The sequence below is a fragment of the Orycteropus afer genome, unplaced genomic scaffold (assembly GCF_000298275.1).
Source record: "Orycteropus afer afer isolate SDZICR_OR568_19922 unplaced genomic scaffold, OryAfe1.0 scaffold00314, whole genome shotgun sequence".
Lineage (NCBI taxonomy): Eukaryota > Metazoa > Chordata > Mammalia > Tubulidentata > Orycteropodidae > Orycteropus > Orycteropus afer.
Window position 1 is genome coordinate 1,527,069 of NW_006921901.1, and position 14,863 is coordinate 1,541,931.

Below are 14,863 nucleotides of genomic sequence, written 5' to 3' on the forward strand. Positions count from 1 at the left end.
AGAGCAGCATTTACACTTCAGGGGACCATACAACACTATTAGCCAAGTTCTTAAAGCATAAAATTCTGAATAGCAAGATGTTAAACGATTCTTCTCCATGGTATGAGTAATAATTTATAGGTTATATAGTAGGTTCCTACAAGCTTATGAATAATTTATAGGTTATATAGTGGGTTCCTACAAGCTTATGAATAATTGATAGGCTATAGAGTGGGTTCCCACCAACTTATAAATAATTTATAGGTTATATAGTGGGTTCCTACAAACTTATGAATAAATTTTTAGGTTATATAGTAGGTTCCTACAAACCTATAAATTACAGCTCATGCCATGGAGAAGAATCATTTTAACATCTCACTATTCAGATTTTTATGCTCTATGAACTTGAGAAATAGCATTGTCTGGTCCCCTGAAGTGAAAATGCTTCTCTCCATGAAGACAATTGAAAGAGACAGTGCTGTAATTGATACATCAATTTAAGTGGTCCAGGATAATATTTCACAAGCACATGAATATAAAATGTAATAGAGATCTTTAGAAGTCTCACCATGGTTATAATTTGAATTGCTATAAAATTATGCTATAAAATTATGTAATCTTTGACTATATCCAATTTATATCTTGAGAAAACATACAATAGAAACATTATGCATTATATTTTTACTAATGGCTGATTCAGAAAAGGAAGAGTTCCGAGTTCCCAACTGTGGTTATAATCTAGGGATAATCACTTTACATGATCCTTCTTTTCCAGGCAGTGTATTTGTTTTTTGCATTTTTTTAAAACAAACAAACAAACAAACAAACACTGGCCCTACTGGCTGTTTGTTTTTACAATTCCTTAACCCTAGATACCTCCACAGATATTATAGAATACTTTTAAGAATTAAGACTTTTAAATAAGAAATTGGTTAAAGTTCATTAGGATTAATGCTGTGTTCTACTAACCTTGTCTTGAGGTAACCACAAATTCAAGAAATGATGAAGTAAAAGAGATGAAAAGAAGATTTCAAATTGATATACCCATTGAAATGTTTCAACAAATAGAAGCAACACTGGAAGCACTCACTCACTTGTCTATGCCAGGAAATTTGAAAGACAGCTATCTATCTGGTCACCTGACTCAAAGAGTTCCCTGTTTGTGCCCTTTCCAAAGAAAGGTGATGCAACAGAATGTGGAAATTATAAAACAATATCATTAATATGAAAACCCTCACAACTGGACCAACAAGAAACATCATGATAAATGGAGAAATGCAAAAGACCTCTTTAAGGTGGTAAGGAGCAGAGATGTGACTTAGAAGACTAAGGTGAGCCTAACTCAAGCCATGGTACTTTCAATCTCCCCATATGCATGTAACAGCTGGGCAATGAATAAGGAAGATCAAAGAACTGATGCTTTTCAACTGTGATATGTTGGCGAAGAATACTGAATATATCATGGACTGCCAGAAGAATGAACAAATCTGTCCTGGAAGAAGTGCAGCTGGAATGCTCCTTAGAAATGAAAATGTCCAGACTTTATTTTGTCTCACCTAGTTTGGTCATGTTGTCAGAAGGGACCATTTCCTGGAGAAGGATAAAATGCTTGGCAAAGTAGAAGGTCAGTGAAAAGAGGGGAGACCCTCATGGAGACGGATTGACATAGTGACTGTAACGGGGGGCCCAAGCATAGTGGGGATTGTGAGGATGGCACAGAGCAGGCCGTGCTTCACTCTGTTCTACACAGTGTTGCTATGAGTTGGAGCCAAATTGACAGCACCTAATAACAACAGCATCATTAATATCACAAGCAAATAAACTTTTTGCTGAAAATAATTCAAAAACAGTTGCCGTAATGCATAGACAGGGAACTGCCAGAAATTCAAGCCAGATTCAGAAGAGTTTGTGTAACAAGAGATATCATTGATGATGCCAGATGGATCTTGGCTGAAAGCAGAGAATACCAGAAAGATGTTTACCTGTTATTATTGACTGTGCAAAGGCATTTGACTGTGTGGATCGTAACAAATTATGGATAACACTGAGAAGAATGGGAATTCTAGAATGCTTAGTTGTGCTCATGTGGAACCTGTACATAGACCAAGAGGTAGTAGTTCAAACAGAACAAGGGGATATTGCATGGTTTAAAATCAGGAAATGTGTGCATTAGGGTTGTATCCTTCCACCATTCTTATTCAATGTATATGTTGACCACATAACCTGGGAAGCTGGACTACTGAAGAAGAATGCAGCATCAGGATTGGAGGAAGATGCATTCACAACCTGCTATATGCAAACAACACAACCTTGCTTGTGGAACATGAAGAAACTGGAAGCACTTACTGATGAAAATAAAAAGATTATAGCATTCATTATGAATTACACCTCAACATAAAGAAAACACAAATCCTTACAACTTGACCAATAAGCAACATCATGATAAATGGAGAAAACAATGAAGTTGTCAAGGATTTCATTTTGTTTGGATCTATAATCAATGCCCATGAAAGCTGTAGTCCAGAAATCAAACGACATATTGTATAGGACAGATCTGCTGCAAAAGACCTTTTCAAAGTGTTAAAAAGCAAAGATGTCACTTTGAGAACTAAGGTAAGAATGACTCAACCCATGGAATTTTCAGTTGCCTCATATGCAAGTGAAAACTGAACAATGAATAAGGAAAACCAAAGAAGATTTGAAGTTTGAATCATGGTATTGGTGAAGAATGTTAAATATACCATGGACTATCAGAAGAAGGAACACATTTGTCTTGGAAGATGTATAGCCGGAATGCTCCTTAGAAGTGAGGATGGCGAGACTTCATGTCATGTACTTTCTGGTCACAGAAGGGACCAGTCATTGGAAAAAGGCATCATGCTTGGTAGAGAGAGAAGAAAAAGAAAGATTGTCAACAAGATGGGTTGCAACAGTGAGCTCAAACACAGCAACGATTGTGAGGATAGTGCCCGACCAGGCAGTGTTACGTTCTATTGTACATAGGTTCACTATGTATCAGAACTGACTCTACAGCACCTAACAACAAGAACAGTGGGTTTCTAGGGGAGAAAGATAAGTTAAATTATTTGCTACAATTTTATTTAAATTTCATGTGTCTTATAGAACAAATTCTCTATGGCCATGTTTTAATCCTAAGGAATTTTCAATATAATGTTATCTACACAGTTGAACCTGAGAGATCTCAGCTTCTTCAGAAAGTGCTGGAAGTTAGTGGGTGGAAAGTGTATTTGGAGTGGTCAATTGGATGATTCCTGTGTGACCCTCTTTGGCACGACTGGCTTAACTACACAGAGTAAATACTCTTCACATTTCCATAGAACGAACAAGACAAGCATAGATCTCAGCCATAAGCATTTTCAGAATCAGTCATCAAAGAGACATTAATAGTATGTCTTCCTTCTCAACAGAAAAATACAAAACTGCTCTACTCAGGTTCCAAACCCAAACTCACTGCCATTGAGTCAGTTCCGACTCATAGCCACCCCTCCTTGGGTTACCGAGGCAGTATCTCTATGGAAACACATTGCCCAGTCTTCCTTCCGAGGATTCAGGACTCTTAAAATACATCTTCATGAAGCCAGTGTCTTAAATATTTTGTCAAAAATGCTTGTATGCTCATCCACAGAGGGACAGATACAAAAATGTTCCTGGGTTACATTAGCATCCATATGAGGGGCTCTACAGCCACTTTGTGGAAGATGATGAGGGAGTCTGCTTCTGTAAAGATTTACAGCCTATGGGGCAAGGTTGGGCAATCTACTTCTGTAGTAATACCGCTTTGGAAACCCAAGAAGGGGTTGCTATGAGTCAGATGTGACTTGACAGCCGTGAGTTTGGTTGTGGTTTGTTATAGTGTTGGTGTGAGTTAGAATTGACTCAATGGCAGTGGAATTTTTTTTTTTTTTTTTAACTGCTGAAAATGCACCATCTAGTGGTTTCACCTGTTTGGCTTCAGAAAAAAAAACACTGCTCTCCTCAAAACTTATTTCACTTCTAGTCTCTTAGCTAACCTGAGGTGTCTAAATAAGATGGGAAATCCACTACTACCATCAATTGAATCTGGTTTGGGTAGGGTGTTAGCATACATAGTGACTTTAAAACCATCAATGTCTTCATTTGAAACCTCTTGGTCCTCTCTCATCCTGGTGTGCCCTCACATTTCTCCCATTACCCCAGCATGTCAGTTCAGTGGCATCACCTCTTGAGCCAGCTATGTTCCTTTGCATCATGTGTCAAGGCCAATCAGAGCAGACCATGAAGTCACTTGCGCTTGTTCCTAAAGCCCAAACTAAATACTTTAAAAGAATTTAAAGGTAAATATCTGGTGGTCCTGCAAGAAAGATAGATTTCTTTTACTTCTCAAAAAATTAATTTGTAGAGATACAGGCTAGAGGAACATCTGGCATCTGGCTATTTCTATTTTTCTGTATCTTCATTTTTTTCTCTTTGTATAGCTCAGGCTCTCACAGGTCACAAGGGTCTGGGTCTTCTCTGGATCTCCACGAGGCTTTCCCACAAAAATGCATTTTCCATTCAAAGATGGTTTCCAGAACTATCATTCTCATAACAATACCAGGTCTTGTCGGGTCCAGGATGTTGCAATGATCCTTTAATTGCTTCTCTTGCTATAGTATTTCCTCAGGGATTTTAAAGATCTAAATGAGTGATCATAACCCAATTCTCTTTCCTTACTTGACATTGAGGTTAATTCTATTTCCTGAATCTAGGCAGAGCATGAAGAGGCTTCATTGGCTTTCAATGGACCTTCGAATCCCAGGGCCTGCACAGTTCCTAAAATGGAGGCACTCACAGCTACATTTGGCAGTGGCTGTACTTAGGTTTAAGACCAATGGTTAGCGGTTGTGGTTGGGATACACACACATTACTGGCTGGGCCAATGAGAGCAACCCTGATTTTCATCCTTGTTTTCTCTCTTGAGTGTATGTATTTAGGCAGAATTCATTGTCAAGGAACCCTTTCTATACAGAATCCTTAAGACTTCTGCACTGCACATGTCACATTTATGGTTCCTTAATAAACACGGCAGTCTTCAGTCACACAGATGCTGTGTGTGTGAGGGAGAAAAGGGTGGCAGGGCCTTGAACCAACATTTCTCCCTGCCTCCTCACATATTTTGATTTGTATATGGATAAAATCCATTTGAAAATGATCTCAAAGGGAAACCTGATGGGAAACAGGAAAAAGAAATCCCAGAAGGAAAGACTGAAGTGTGTGTGTGGAGGGTAGAGTAGAACCATAGAGTGCACCTTGTTGAAGGGATTATGGATTCCTTCTGGGCATAAAATCTGAGCCATCAGGACCCAGTTTTCTCCCCTCTTGGCATTATTCATAAGTCATTGTCTTGCCAAGAAGAGATGAAAGGGGAGAGTCCCACTACCCGCCCTTCACCCCTCCCCCAGGTATCATGAAGGTTCTGGATAAAAGACGCAGAATCTGCACTGCACAAGACTTGTTACTACATAAATGTCAGTCAAAGGCGAGATGGAAACAAAACATCATCTAGAACCATAATATGTAATATCAGCACAAATCAGTAGCCCCTCAGCTCCAACGTCCTGCCTTAGAGAACACTGGAGCTCAGTTTGATTCACAGAAGCAGCACAGTTGAAGCAGTGAAAGATTCAATTTAACTAACATATTGTGGCAGTCCTCAGTGGATCCAGGAAGTCTCCAAAACAGCCAATTGGGGCAGCTAACTGCATGTTATTGTTGTTGTTATGAGCTGTCGAGTCAGACACGACTCATAGTGACCCCCCCCTTGGGTTTCCAAGGTGGAGTCATTACGGAAGTAGATTGCCCAACCTCCCTTCCAAGGAGTGGTTGGTGGGTTTGAACTGCCTTGGTTAGCAGTCAAGTGCCTCAGGCCCTACGCTATCATAGCTGCATAGGGACCCAATGTAACTGGAAAATATTGGAGTGCCAAGGTGAAGGGACCCAAACTCATCACCTAAATTGGCTAAAAAATTTGAGGTCTGCTGAACCTTCGCTGACCACCAATTTTCTCCCTATGAACAAAGCAATTTGAAAAAGAAAGAAAGAAAATTAACTCAATTAATTAAAAAAAAAAAAAAAAAAAGAAGAAGGAAGAAACCAGATTTGAAAGAAAGGTTTCTACCTTTCTACTTTTCACTGGAGTGAAGTAGACACCAGAGAGAGAAAAATACTCTCAGCGGCTCATTCACCATTAAGGTGATTCCTCTGTTCCCAGGAATTTGTGAATTCTAGCTAAATAAGACAGATACTCAGATATGCAAAGCTCCTCAAAACTGCAAGAGCTGAATTATCATTTACCAAGAGTTTTTCAATATTTTTGAAAAAATCTGATTTTTTAAAGAGGTTTACTAATTTCATATAATATATGAGATCATATATTAGATGCAAACAATTGCTCATGAAAGATTTTTGTGCATCAAAGTTTACCAGCAAATTAACTGAAATGACTTCATAATAGAAAATGAAATGTGTAAGAGATTACTTTTCCATCTGTAATTTAATCAATATTCCAAAGAAACAAAATATTAATAAGTTATTCAACATACTTAGTTTTTATGTGAGCATAGTTAATTGATAGTTCTAGCCAGCTGGAGAAATCCAAGTTATAATATTATAACTTAAAAGTATTCCTCACTCCATCCATGGTGTTCTTCTGACATGAAAGAACGGGCGTAGAGAAGGCCTTATCTTTTCACCTTAAATGTGATCATTTTGGGGCCAAGCAAATGCGAATTATAATATACTAACCATTTATTTCTAAACCACTGCAGCTTTAGCATGATCAGAAATATAAATTTTAATCTATGAGTGCATGCAACACTTTAACTGTTTTTGTTTGTTTTTAAGAGTACTCCAGCAGGGTAGCTTCTAGAGGGGCTGTGCTTTAGGTACTTAGATGTAGGCAATAAGCAAGAACTCCATTTATGTCGTCTGCACTCTATTTGGCCTCCTTTAGTTTCTCAAATGACCTAATTATACATGTTCTCAATATGTCTCAAGAGTAAAAGGATTGCTGACACTGTCAAAAGGCAAAATGCTGAATATGTTTTGGTGCTTCTCATATTTCATGGCCTGATTATGGGCATCATTAAAATTACTTTGACAGTTTTCTGGAACATGGCATTAAACACTTCCTAATATTTCACAGTGAGAAGTGAACCACTTCCTGTCATTCAGAAAGAACAATATCTGACTTCTAACAGCATGCCTGACGTGAATGCTCACTATTTTTCCATCTATGATGTCTTAATTTATACATATATTTATTAATATGTACTTATTGGCTACTTATTTCTTTTATCAGGTCTTATTACTTACAGATGCTCTATTATTTTCCTGAGGCTGCTGTAACAAATTAACATAAACCTGGTGACGTAAAACAACAGAAATTTATTCTCTCACAATTCTGGAGGTTAGAAGTTCAAAACGCAGCATAGCATTCCTTCTGGGGGCTCTAAAGGAGAATTTGTTCCTTTCTATTCTAGCTTCTGGTGGCTGCCTCAGCATCCCTGGGCTTCTGGCCACATCATTCCAATCTGCCTCCGTGGTCACACCGTCTTTTCCTCTTCTCTGTGTCTCTCCTTTGTGTGTCTCTTACCAGGACCCTTGTTACTGGATTTAGGACTCACCTGGGTAATCAGGATGATCTCATCTCAAGATCCTTAACTCAAAATTATATCTGTGAAGACTTTTTTTTTTTTTTTCCAAAGAAGGTAACATTCACAGGTTTTGGGGATTAGAGGATGAACATAACTTTTTGGGGTCACCATTCAACCCACTACAGATGCCAAATTCCTAAAGCTATGATTTAAATATAAATTACACACCTGGGTTTGTCCCCTACCCCCCACATCTGAAAGACTCAAACACTGCACTTTCTTAAATAGAATGTGACCTCTTGCATTGGTGAGGTCCATGGTTAAATGCAATCATTCGTGCAAATACAATTGGTTTTCTCACCATTTTATACTTTATCTGGTAAATTGAATAGTGAAGGTCTAAACTGATTTTTGGCATTCAGATGCCACGGAGAGAACAGAAAACTCCCAAATCTTCTCTCTTTTTCCCTCTTGTGCCAAGACTTTCCAAGTCCTCATGGGCAGCCCATGGTGGTGGGAGATAGTGAACAGAAAGATCCTATAAGCATATGTTCATTCTCTATATCCTTAAATAGCTTTTGAACCCCTATTTTGTGCCCTGCATTACTCTACGTGTTGGAAACAGTGGCAGGACTCACTTTGTGGGCACACCGTGGTTTAATGTTCTGCTGTCACCACCCTGAAATTGTTAATAATTTTTTAACAAGGAGCTCTGCATTTTCATTTTGCAATGGGCTGCACACATATGTGGACCATTCTGAATGCAGCAGTGAATACAGGGAAGGTCCTTGTTCTCAAGGACTAGTGAGGGTCCTTGCCTGATAGTGGATAATCAGTGTTCAGGTATAAAAACATGATGTTCAGTCCTATGAGTGTCAAATCTAAGATTTGCTAGTGGAGAATGTGGTATCATCTTTGGGTGTATTCTAATTGTGTTTTGGACTGATTCATACAGTGTTTTATCTTGTCTTCTATCATGGATTTCTACTTCCTGTTCATGTTATGCTTCATTTCTGAGAAGCTCTCCCAAGATACAACCAGAATTTGCTAACTTGTCTAGAATTAAAAAAATGAAAAAGTTTTCAGAGTTAATGGTCACCATAAACTCTCCCTCCAATATAGATATTAATTTCAGCATTTGAGGTGCAAGGATCCTGGAACCATTGCCAATAAGCACAAAATTTTGACAGCAAAATATTGGACATCTCTTTCAGTGAATAGTAAGCTGTGTAATGTTTATTTTCTGGGAAAAGGTTATATAGTTGGACATCCTTCTCAAGAATTACTGTCTCAATATTTTTATCATAGCTGCATGCCACATTATATAAATGAGCTCTGGTCCTTATATCTGCATGGCTTTCAAACAATCCATTTCTAACACAGAACTATTTTAAAGCCATGTTACTCTTGAAAGGAATAAACTCAGAACTGAAGGGGCTGGTGGAAGTTTAATGCAGTTCAATTAAGGATTTGTACACCAAAGTATAAGTTGGTGCTTTTAGTTCCATTTCTAGATTAGTCACACTAGATATATAGCTACTTTTAACAGCATGTGTCATTACCAGTGACTTTAATTACTGTTTGGTAATCTTATCTACTTACACCAATATTAATTAAATCCATCTCTGGGGGTGGGGATGACACAAAGGGGTTGTCCCAACATATGTTGATTGAAAAAGCAAATCATAATCTTTACGGTGGCTAATTTTCTCAGACTCTTCTTTTCTGAGGACAGAAAGGGACTGACCACACCATTACTTCTAAAAATTAATTCTAAAAAAAGAACTTATTTTCTCTGTCCATTTTAGTGCCTCCTATTGAAATCAGCTGACTACCCAGTTAAAAGAACCTCTTTATTCTGCCATGATGTTGTAATCGTCTGGACTTCCAAATGCATCTTCAAATTTCAATTTGTAATCAGAACCAATGGAAAAAGCTTTACAGAAATTCCACGAAACAAAGCGGTTCTCCTGAGGCCAACGTTTTACGATTAAGGGAGGCATCACGCATTGAATCAATTGTGCCATTACCCTCACTCCCATGAACCTGTCTTTCAGCACAATCCACGACAGCAGGAAGACAAAGGCTTTGTTACAACAGAAGAGAGCGGAGACATCTGTGGCCGTCAGCTTCTTTAAAGCCAGTAAATACAGGTAATTAGTCAAAGTCCATAGAATAGAAAAAGGAGCAGTTCTTTTAAGAAACAGCTTCAATGTTAGACCATCTTCACCAAAAATCCGACTGCATTCTCTAGGAAAGAAAAAGAGGTTAATATTCAGGTACTACTTGTTACATATCTAGCCTTGCCTAGCCCTTGGCAACCATTTTCAGGCAAGAACACAAACACTCACACCCATCATTTTTCTCAGGAACCTACTTCTGCCATCTACTGGTCACAGCACCTGCACAGATTTTCTTAGAAAAGAACATACATTTTCATAGGTGTAGAGCTAAGCTATCTCCTGCCTCCATGTTCTCGAGAGACACTGCCGGGACAGCAAGCCATTCTGCCCTTCTGAACATTCTCGGAGAAGCCCAGAGAAATATGGAAAAAGGAAATTACTGAAATCACTAGTTCTTGGAAGAGAGAGAAGTTTCTTTCCCACTGGGAGATAGGTTCAGGATGGCAGCTACTGTTTGAAGAGGCTAGAGGCAACACAGAATCCTACTGAACAGGGACCCTTCTGTATCATGGGAAGACACATGCATATCAAGAGTTTATTATTCCTAAGGCATTATGCCTCTTCCTGATACATCCACCCAGCTGATTAACTTTTCTCTCCAGCATTTTTGAGGCAGAAAAATGAAGAAAGGCTCTGTAATAATCCCAAAATGGTAACAACAAAATAGAAAACTCAGGTTTTCTTTATATCCAAACACTGGGCCACTTTGGAAGAACTGCCTGAATTCAGTGTGTGAAAATAGTCCCTTCAGTTAAATCTCTGAATAGTTTGATTTTTGGCTAAATCAATTATTTAGTCCATAGGGCCATGATAATCAAAATGTTCAAACTAATGAACATATATTTTCATGGAATAGTTTATTAGGCAATATAAAACCCTTAGTGAAAGTAATACAAACAGTGCTTACATGACAATGAACTTCAAATATTTACCCCTGGGAGATCTTAGCAGTATTTTTTTTTTTTTTTTTACTCAGTTGGCCATGAAAATTCATGCATTTCCTGAGCAACACCATGTACCAGGCATTGTGTTTTAAAGAGTAGTATATCTTATCCAAAGCAGCAAGCTATTAATATTTAGATATGTCTATAAAGTTTATAATAAAATATACTTACATGACTCTAGATAGTACTGATTTCTCTTCCAGCCATTTCTAAAGGAAAATAATTGTGCCTCAAAGTATTGCAAACCAGAGTAAAGCCCAGCCAGTGTTTGCCTCACAGTGTGAATGAACTTACCTCACAAGGGGACCACATGGAATGAGGGAGTGCTTAAGTGGTGAGGCTCCAGGTACAGGGGCATAGCCTCAGACAGAGTGTCTTGCAGTGAATGTCAGATTGAACACCAGTTGCTTTCAAACAGCCAGGAATTCAAGGAAGGTTAAAAATGTATGTTTCACACACAGAAATCCATGTAGTGGTTTTACTTTCATGTGGGAGACAACCAAAAAGCAAGGGTTTTCATGAGATGAAAACATGACTCTTCAAGGGTCAACTGTAACTTGAAAGAGGTGAAATTTCTATGAAAGGATTAAACGACATAAATGCAAGTCCTTTTGTCAAGTAAATAGAAACTACATGTGGTCAGCACACAGGAAAATGAACAGCTTCTCTAAAACCCTTCAGCCATCGGGATATTTTGAGTTAGAGCCCACACATAGAACAAGTGGCAGTTTTCATAAAGCATCCTGGACACAAGTGTGTGTTCTGTACTCAGAAAGGGATCTGTTTTGTGAAAAAGGCTGCCATGTCCAGCTGGGGTTGAGGGGCGTGAGTTTATCCCAACATCTACAACCATTAAATGCCTTTTTAAATGCATACTTCTTAAGAATAACAATGAAACCCATATCTGATTAAAGGATTTCTTTTTCTCATCACTGGCCCCAGTCAGTGACAGCTCTTGCTTTGTGGAGCTCACCACTGTGCTGGGGTGAGTGCTCTTGAGCAAAGACTCTGGATGCACGCAAGCGGATACTCTGCCTCCATCAGGAAGACCAGCAGATGCATGAGTGAGAGTCCCCTGGTCATCTGGCTGAGGAAATACTGCTACCCGACAGAGACTATTCCCAGCTGGCTTCTCCTGTGCCCGAGGTTCCCTCCTTGCTCCTCCTTGTTTCCCTTTCACTCCCTCTCTCCTCTCACTGCCAGCCTTCTCCCCATTTGTCACCACTGTTACAGGAATTAAAAATGCTCTCTGTTCAAATGTCAGGTTACCTGTGTAAAACCTTATGCTTTGTAAGCATTAAGTGCTGGGAAATGTGAAAACTCAAAAAAGAAAGAAAGAAAGAAAAGAAAACATTGTTTATGGAAAAGCAAATATACCCACCCCTAACTTACTAAATTCATATTATCAGATTTGAAAGACCAGGTCATTATGCAAAAATTGGCATTATGCAAAAATGGAGCATGACCACATCAGACCAAAAAGTGCAGGATGACTACGTCATGATGTAACTGCCAAATTACATCATCACATAACTGTCAAGCCACTGAGAATCATGGCCCGAACACATGGACACATAAGCTTAACCATCACATCCAGCGTTATTCTTGCCTCTTACCTCAGCATTCATCATTGCCAGACATACATTGTTAATGCACAAAATAGTCAGACAACAGATTTTTTACTATTGTTACAAATGCAAAATTTTGGATAATAAGATGGTCAATAAGTGAGGAGTAGGTGTAACAGTAAGGAGCTCTGGTGGTGTAGTGGTTACGGCATTTGGCTGCAGCAAAAAAGTTCATGGTTTGAACCCATCAGCTGCTCCACAGAAGAAAGATGAGGCAGTCTGCTTCTGTAAAGATTTATAGCCTTGGAAACCCAATGAGGGTCATTATGAGTCAGAATCGACTCAATGGCAGTGAGTTTGGTTTTTGCTGAGGTATAGCAGTGGGTTTATCCTTAGGGTGATGAGTTTGTGGTCAAGAAGCATTGACAGATGGCAAAAGTCAAAATTAAACTTAGAAGTTGGGTAACATTAATAATTTTTAATTACACTCATCATTGAAATAGCAGCTATTGGTTACTGAATGCTTTCTGTATATCAGATAAATTCACAAGCACATTTCATAGGAACCTAACACAGGTAAATAATGTATCTTTGCCCTAGTTTCATGTTTTCTAGAAATGTTTTTCTCTTAAGAAACCATCCTTGTTAAAATTATGGTATATACTTTTTTTCTTCCTAAATTTCAAATTCACCTGAGGCAACTGAATTCTCCTGGCAGTATGTAAATGAAATAATTAAATGATCAAAACCTATTTCCACATGGACAGCCCTTACCATCCAGAATTGGTATTCTATTGACAAGTCATTTGATGTTACTGATAAGAGAAAAACTAGAGATGCTTTCATGTTATTAAAGAAAAAAGAAGAAAGCAGTCAGAGGGTCTGGTGCTATAGGACAAATTCTGTTTCCCAGTCCCATGCTATAATTCTATTTTCCCCTTGTCCTGCCAAGAAAGCTTGGGATGCAAGGGTGACCAAAGACAGGGCTCAGTGGAATACCTTTTCGGCAGGTGGTGTTAATAAGTCTGCAAGGGAAAGAGATCAAGGATCTCAGAATATTCTGCAATGTTTACCTCTCACATGGAGAGGAGCCACTGGAGAAAATTCCCTTCGAAGTCAGTGTTTATATGCTTGAAAATAAAAGCTTTTTGATTCAGTTTCTATAATAGGCAACTTCACTGACACTGTACTAACAGGTAGCGGTGTCTTGTCAAATTATAGATTCCACTCAGTTCAGAGTTCGTCTGATGTGAGACATGTGGTGAAGATGAAGTTCACTTCCAAAGACATTCCTGTCAGCTGCAGCCTTTTGTTGGACATGTGTTATCTTAAACAAAACCGACTTCTCTTGCTTTAAGGTGTTCTTGAGATATGTTTTTTTTTTTTTTTCATATATATATCAGTATGTATGTTTAAACCTTAACAGTTTTCAACTCACACACACTATGAATACACATAGGTCTTTTCAAACAGGGAGAATTTTAGTCTATCAGACTAAAATAGTTTAGTTTAGTCCAGCAGACTAAAATAGTTTAGTTTAGTCTATCAAACTAAAATAGTTATCAACTATGCTCCCTTATAATCATTTATTGAATACTGTCATTAAAGAATCTTTTGTCCAAGATCATGTCTATTTTGATAGGAGTCAAAATACAAAGTGTCTTTGGTAATAACACACATGTATAAGGCTTCATTCTTTCTATCAAACCAGACAACATGTGTCCTTTCTTATTTTTCCTTTTTTTTTCCAATTAAAATTGGGTTTTCATGGAAACACGTAGAAGATCAGCACATAGTATGACTTTAATATTCCCAGGCACTTCCAAGCTAATGATGGAAAATGGAAGTAAAAGATAAGTTTGTTTATAGGTTTTTTTTTTTTAATGATCTTATAACGCATCAATTGTAACAGTTACTCCTTTTTTTCATTATGTACACGAGCAAGGAAGGAAGGTTGTTTTGGCTCCTGCAAAACAAACTTACTAAGTGAGGAAGAATCAGCTGGTGTGAAGAACTGTTGCTCTCCCATCTGCCATCTATGAAGATCCCAAAGACTCAATTTTCCAGAAAATTAATGGAACTAATTTATAGTTTTAGCAAAGTAGTAGCATACAAGATCAACATATTAAAATAAGCTGGATTTCTTTACACTAATGAAGAAAACTCTGAAAGGAAATCAGGAAAGCAATACCATTTACAATAACCAACAAAAAGATGAAGTACTTGGGAATAAATCTAAACAGAGACACAAAAGGCCTATATAAAGAAAGTTACACTGAGGCTAGGAGCTCTGGTAGCATAGTGGCTAAGGTACTTGACTGCTAACCAGAAGGCTCAAACCCACCAGCCACTCCTCAGAAGGAAGGTTGGGCAATCTACTTCCATAATGATACTCCTTGGAAACCCAAGGAGGGGTCACTGTGAGTCGGGTCTGACTCGAAGGCACATAACAACAACAACAACAACACTCAGGCTAATCTAGCACATTTATTATTATTAGTAGTAGTAGTTGTGTGCCGTCGAGTCGGCCCTAACTCATAGTGACCCCTCCTTGG

At 38.3% G+C, this 14,863-nt stretch overlaps 1 protein-coding gene across 1 annotated transcript in view; it reads right to left on the reverse strand.

Moving 5' to 3' along the window:
- The window catches only part of SLC35F4 (solute carrier family 35 member F4), a 310,639-nt gene that overhangs the window by 13,291 nt on the left and 282,485 nt on the right, over positions 1 to 14,863 (reverse strand). The window contains exon 4 of the mRNA XM_007951869.1: positions 9,644 to 9,863. Within this exon, the coding sequence (XP_007950060.1) occupies positions 9,644 to 9,863 (220 nt within the window). The remainder of the gene's footprint in view (positions 1 to 9,643; positions 9,864 to 14,863) is intronic.